The following is a 6,406-nucleotide window of genomic DNA, read 5'->3' on the forward strand; positions in this document are numbered from 1 at the left end:
ACGCACAGGTGGTGTGCGGGGGCGGCACGCGGCCGTGAGGAGAGGAAGGGCGGAGGTGCACAGGGTTTTGCGAAGCAAATGCATTGTAGAGGGCATGACAGCTCCACCCTCACGCTGCACGCGGATGACAGTTATGGCCACCATTCCCCCTCTCCCCCCCCTCCGCCCCCGTGCAGTCGTACCCCACCGTACTGGATCCTGGCCTCGAGTATGGTGCCTGCCCAGTTGGTGCCCGCCACGTTGCCCGCTGTGTACACCAACGGTTGCTGCGGCGATGGTGCAATAGCGCGTTGGCGACTGGTGGTGGTGACCAAAGGTGATTGGATGGTACAACACGCGCACATACACGCGCACCCGAGCATGCACACGCATACGATTATGCACATGCATTTAAGCTCTCATGCTGTTGACTGCTCCTTTGGACTGCTGCCGCCGGCGCCGCCACTGCCACCGCTGCCGCTGCTGCTGCTGCTGCCGCTGCTGCTGCTGCTGCTGCTGCTGCTGCTGCTGCCCAAGCTCCAAGACATGCGCAAACACGCACGCGCGCGTGCACTCACCCCATGCATACAACCCACACACAAACACAGCGCGTACATCCCTGCTCAAACCACCTACAGAATCGTAGTATCTCAGGTTGGGCAGCAGCAGCGTTTCAACAAAGCCCCTGAACCGCCGCTCCACCGCCGGCGTCCAGGCCCTGGCGCCGCCCCGCTTCAGCAGCTCCGCCGCGCGCGCCATCAGGGCCAGCCCCCAGGCGGCCTCCAGCGGGCCGTTGGCGTAGAGGGGGCCGAAGGAGCGCGTCTTGGTCGCCCTGCGGCGGGACAAGTGGAGCGGGGCATGGGGGGAGGCAAGAGGAATGTGCTGCGCGCTTTGGCCCCCATCACATCGTGCAGTGCGCCGCGCCCATCGCAACAGCGCAGCTCGCCGGTGTACCCCTGGCCATGAAGAGTGACAGTGCTGCTCGCGATCAGCCTCGAGGCTGTAGCCGTGCCGCCTGTCCCTGCAGGGTGAATCCAGTCACCCATGCCTTTGACCTGCTCCCGGACACAGCCGAGGGTCGGGTGTACGCGGAGCCATTACAGCTCCTCTCCTCCCGTGCCCCAACCGCTGCCTCTTGTTCTGCGCTCCCCCCCCTTGCCCTGCCCCTGCCCTGGCCCTCCCTGCCCCTGCCATCACCTCCCCTCCCTGCACCCCCCCACCATGCGTCCAGTATGTCAGTGGCCTTGGCCGCGTGCGCCTCGTCACCAACAGCCAGCCAGGCCAGGGTGTGGTTCAGGGAGCGCTGCGCGTCGCCGGCCGAGAACTCGTCGTGGCACACCGCACCCGCGGCGGCCGCGGCCTTGGCCTCTGCAAACAGCTGGTCGCGCGCCTGGTGGGTTTCAGGGGGAGGTTGCGGTGAGGCGTGTGCCCCACACGCGATGGCAGGTTGCCTGTTGAGGTTCAGCCGCGCACACTGGGTCGTGGCTGCAGCATGCGGGGGGCCCGGGACGCCAGAAAGCCGTCTTTGTCGTGGTGAAGGCAACGCCGCTCGCCCTGTCCCCTTGGCCGCGCTGCCTGCCCTCTGAAACGCCCCCCCCCCTGCGCATACGCGCGTGCGCGAGATCGCCTGTACCTGCAGCAAAGCGGGTGTCATGCGCTCCACGTCCCACTTTGCGGGGTTGTAGGCGCAGAACACCACCGCCGCGGCGCGGGGCGGCCGGGGGAGGTCCGGCCCCGCCCAGGCCAGGAGGCCGTCCAGCGATGCACGCGCGGCGGGCGGCCCCTTGGAGCGCACGAGCCGGAGCGCCTTCACAAACGCGGGCGCCGCGACCGTGCCCGGGTGGGTGAACGCAAAGTCAGGGCATGTGAAGCGCTCCGCGGTGGCCTTGGTGGCAGGGGGCGTGTCCCACGGGTTCCAGGTCTGAGGTGGGTTTGGCGGGGTTGCCATGGCGGTCGTTGGCCGGGTGAGGACGGCGTGGGCGCGGCAATGGCGGGTGTTGACACAGCGCCTGCGTTGCTGGGGCCGCATGCTGCGCCGCCAGGGCATGCAGGGCCACATGCGGCCGCGACACACACAACCAGCAGGCATGGCAGGGTGGTGCCTACCCAAGTGCGGTCCTCTGGGTGCATGCGCGTCAGGTTGAGGAAGAAGGTGCTCGGGGGGCTAGGCAGCGTGCTGCACTTCTGCACAGAGGGGTTGGCGGCGGCTGCGAAGCCCACGGCAGACCAGCCTACGGGGTATGGATGGGTAGACACTCAGTTTTTGTGCATGTTCCTTTTGTCACAACCAAGTCCTGTGATTGCTGTACAGCGGTTGCCGGCTCCTGTGCCGCCACCGCTGACGCCGTGGCGTCACACTGGGCACAGGGCATCACGCAGCACGAAACGTTGACAAGCGCAGGCCTAGCCACAGAGCGGCTTTCACAATGTCTCACCAAGTATGACTGCCAGGACTCTGCATAGCTGCTGCGCTTCAAAATATGCCATGATCGATCTCTGCATGAACTTCGATGAAGAAGTGACAGCCTTTCGAACTGCAATGTCGACATCAACTTGTTACGTTCTGTCCGGTGATACTGTACTGCAGCAGGGTACAGTCACCCGAGTGACGCTGGGTGTCCATGAAACAGAGCTTGCAGTGCAGGGTCAGCACATGCCAAAGCTGGCCAGTGCGTTGTGTGTGCTGGTCATCTTTGCTGCATTTCAAGCACAAGATACATGGTGGCCATCCCTCTTGACGGTCAAGGGGCTACAAAAACAGTGGGACCATCTGCACCGCAGACTGAGCCAATAGCAACAGCCAACTACAGTAATCGGTTGAAGCGCGGAGCGGTACGACGGCTCGCAGCACTGTTGCGCCAGCAAGATTTCAAGCAGTGGCGCGGTCAGGAAGGCTATGGTTGGCACTGCTAGCTAGCGCTGTTGAAAGAGAGAAGCTCACAATGCATATCACGCTGAGATAGTGATCCTGCAAGTGTAGTGATGTTGCCCAGGAAGTCGCCCCCGCATTCATGTGCCGGTTGCCCCTGCATTTCTGTGGTTGATAGGGAATGATGTGAGGGCCTAACGACTGTCTCCCATGTAACTAGAGCCAGCTGCGGGCCAATGACTTCAGTTTGCAACTGCAAATTTACGTCAACACCCACCAATGGCTGACAAAGGTAGGTGTGTGTATGTGCCACCCTGACTAGCGGGCTGCATTTATGGCCTGCGCGACAGCCGTTTGTGCACCAGCACCTTGCATAATCAGACATTCACCTTGCAACACACTACCTTTCAGCAAACAACAGAGTTGCATACAGCAAAGCATGACAGGGTTTTGTAGGATCCCGCCGCAAAAACACGATGAAGGCGACCTTTTAACCCACTTCACTGTGTGGGTGCCGTGCGGTAAGTGTTGAGAATATGGCATAGCCTTCCCAGCTTTGATGGCACCCAACAGGATGACAGCGACATTGTGAGTGCATGCTGCGAAAGGTCGGGGCGCTGCCGACGAGCCCAAGGTTGAAAAATGCTGACCTGTGCGGAAGGTTGTCGGGCGTGCCGATGCCAGCAGCAGCGGGCTGGTACTGTGCTGACGGAATAGGTGCAGCTGCTCCGTGGCGAAATCGATGTGAAAGCCTGTTGCCTGCAGCCTGTATGTTCATGGGGCCATGGCTTTGCAGCACCTGAGCAGCTGCTTTGCCCAACTTGGGCCGAGCAATCTTTTTTAACCCAATCCACGCTTTCTGGCTTTGTCCATGCACTTGCGATTTCTGTGGCCTGCAGGCTAGTGCACGCGCCTGGAAGCATGCAATGTGCATGACCGCCAGGTAACCTTGCTGCAATCATCATCGCTACCCTTGGGCCGGCCCAGCACCCTGTCATCTCCATTCGCACCTGGCGCTGCGTCAGCCCTACGGCAGGGGATGCCGCAATGGAGGTGTGGTTACACGTAAAGTTGGTGCATTTGAGCTGCCATGCCGCGCTCGGGCTGTGACGTGCTATAGACTGTCTGTGGCACATGCCGCGAGTCAACGGATGGCAGCAGCAGGGGGCAGCAAAAACAAGCGTGAAAGGCGGGGCCCGCTGTTGCGGGCAAACCGCAGTTTGGTCTGCTCTTGGATGTGAGCCGCACGCACGGGCTGGTGGGCACTCGCAACCCTGTTGCTAATCACCTGCCGTAAAGGCAGTGGCACATTTCGCAGCCGGTATTTCACGGCGCAGTGCGCAGGCTGCCAGCGCAATTGCGTTTGGCAGGCACTTCAACAAAGCAATCTGCATGGGGAGTTGTCAGGAGAAGGACAGGTGTCGTGGCCTGTTGTGTGCGGGTGATCCTGCAAAGGAGACACCACCACTCTTCTTGTGGCCGGCGGCTAGGGTTTGGGGGCCTGCTCTGTGAACATCACGTGCGTTTCCATCTGAATTCAACTCTGCGGCAAATTCTGCGGGCAGCTGCCGCCGCCCCGTTCATTCCAAAGAGCAGTACATGAGCACAACAAGAACTGTCTACTTTACGCGCAGGCCTGCATCACGCAACCGCGACGGTCATGGACGCCGTTGCTGGCCGCTGTGCCGTCGCAGCGCTGGGCGGCCGCGCGTTTGCGGCGGCCTGCCCTGCTCCTTGATGTTGCTGCTGATACTGCTGCTGCTGCTGCTGCTGCTGCTGCTGCTGCTGCTGCTGCTGCTGCTGCTGCTGCTGCTGCTGCTGTTGCTGCTGTGGCCCCGCAGGAGGTGCTGTTTGCTTGGCTGCACTGCCACCGCCGCCGCCGCGCACTGGGGTGCTGAAAGACCACGCCGGCTTGGGTGCCAGCTTGCGCGCAGCCTCCGCGCGGGCCTCCGCCAGCAGGTAGTAGGAAGCTGCCGCGTAGTTGGCGTCCCCGTTGGCCAGGTGGCGGAGCGTGGCGGGCCGCGAGTAGCCGTGGCCCTCCAGCTCAGCCAGCACCGCCTCGTCGGCCGCCACTGCGCCTGATGGGGAGAGGTTACACGAAAGGTGTGGTCGGGGGCCCGGGATGGTGAGGGTGGGTGAGGCGGTCAATGTCCAAAAGCCTTGGATGGCAGTGTGTGTTTCTTCCGGGTGTCAGAGTCCGCGTGCGTTTCCCAGGGTGGACCAAGCACTCTACTGCTGGCTCATCCACAACGGGGTGGCTGGCAGCCTGCGCGTGGTCCCCGCACCCATGACCACTCGCCCCCCCCCCTCAACCCAGCACACCCGCCCAGTCACCCGCCCTAGAAGTGCCCCCTCCCCTTGACTCACCCGTGTCCCGGTCGACCCGCACCACAAAAGCGCTGCTGAGCGGCCGCTCCCACGCGGGCCCTGCGGTGCGCGTCCAGGGGTGCGCGGCCACCTCCCTGAAGGTTGCGCGCTTCTCGGGGTCCACCAGCAGCATGCGGGACAGCAGGTCACGGGAACCGGGGGACAGCCAGTCCGGGGCGTTGTAGCCGCCAGCCATGATCTTCTGGCACAGCTCCTGCTCGGTGGGATCGGGTGGGGTCGGGTGGGTCGGGAGGTGGGTGGGCGAGTGGGAAGGGAGGGGCAGGATATGAGAGGTGGGGCGGGGAGCTGACTGACGAGGGAGAGCAAGAGCAAGAGGATGGTGTCTGGGCAGCTGGTGGCGTTGAGCAGCGGATCACAGAATTTGCCGGGAGCTTTGTAGCCGTCATCATGCAGCATCAGGGGGCAGGGGCACAGCTCTGCCATGAAAGCCGTCAGGAAATGCCCCCTTCCACTCCTCACCCTTAACATACCCTGCCCCCTGGCGCCCCTGGAATCCCAATCAGCTCGCCTGCTTGTTGCCTGTCGGCGAGTGGAACGGCAGGAAGCCGGCCAGCGTGGCAAACAGCACCACCCCGAGGCTCCACACGTCCACGGGGGGCCCCTCGTACTGGCGCCGCGCCACAATCTCCGGCGCCGCGTAGCTGGGGGAGCCGCAGTGCACGCGCAGCTTCTTGCCGGGTGCGTAGAAGGCGGCCAGGCCGAAGTCGATGACCTTGATGTCGTTGGAGGCGCCCAGCAGGATGTTCTCCAGCTTCACATCACGGTGCACCACCTTGGGGGGGGTGGGGGTCGGAGAGGTGGTGCGTTTTGCATGCGGTTTGTGTGAGTGTGTGTGTGTGTGTTCTCTATGTGTGTGTGTGTGTGTGTGTGCGCGCGCGCGCGTTGGACAGAATGGGCAAACTGGGAGCTGGGTGGGGTGGGGTGTTGAGCGAGGGACCTGGGCATCGGGCAAGGAAGAGGGCTCGGGGCCGCGGTGGTAACGAAGTGAGCAGGATGCTTTGTGGCCCTGACATACACGGGTGGGTGGTGACGAGGCCAGGCGATGAGGCGCGTAGGTGCTCTCTGCACCGAGGGGATGCTTGCCAGCTCAGCAGCCACGCGCACGTGGCAGCCGCAGGCGTGTGCCATCCGAGCGAGGCCGTGAGCCGGCCGGCGCCCCCCCCCCCCCCC

The 6,406-nt window shown here is 63.4% G+C and overlaps 3 protein-coding genes across 3 annotated transcripts in view; all 3 read right to left on the reverse strand.

The window, feature by feature from the left end:
* Positions 1-398: 398 nt before the first annotated feature.
* Positions 399-2,466, reverse strand: MNEG_10337 (hypothetical protein; the record flags this gene model as incomplete). Its single annotated transcript, XM_014041189.1, has 6 exons — positions 399-516; positions 671-811; positions 1,200-1,369; positions 1,613-1,900; positions 2,086-2,210; positions 2,415-2,466. 6 exons carry the CDS (start codon positions 2,464-2,466, stop codon positions 399-401), a joined length of 894 nt encoding a protein of 297 aa, XP_013896643.1.
* Positions 2,467-4,489: 2,023 nt separating this feature from the next.
* On the reverse strand, positions 4,490-5,411 carry MNEG_10338 (hypothetical protein; the record flags this gene model as incomplete). Its single annotated transcript, XM_014041190.1, has 2 exons — positions 4,490-4,926; positions 5,216-5,411. 2 exons carry the CDS (start codon positions 5,409-5,411, stop codon positions 4,490-4,492), a joined length of 633 nt encoding a protein of 210 aa, XP_013896644.1.
* A 324-nt stretch (positions 5,412-5,735) lies between these two features.
* The window catches only part of MNEG_10339 (5'-AMP-activated protein kinase, catalytic alpha subunit), a gene marked incomplete at both ends in the record, with an annotated part of 1,674 nt that continues 1,003 nt past the window's right edge, over positions 5,736-6,406 (reverse strand). Inside the window, one exon of the mRNA XM_014041191.1 lies at positions 5,736-6,008. Coding sequence (XP_013896645.1) covers positions 5,736-6,008 — 273 coding nt within the window. The remainder of the gene's footprint in view (positions 6,009-6,406) is intronic.

This window comes from Monoraphidium neglectum (assembly GCF_000611645.1).
Source record: "Monoraphidium neglectum strain SAG 48.87 unplaced genomic scaffold scaffold02276, whole genome shotgun sequence".
NCBI classification, from domain to species: Eukaryota; Viridiplantae; Chlorophyta; class Chlorophyceae; order Sphaeropleales; family Selenastraceae; genus Monoraphidium; species Monoraphidium neglectum.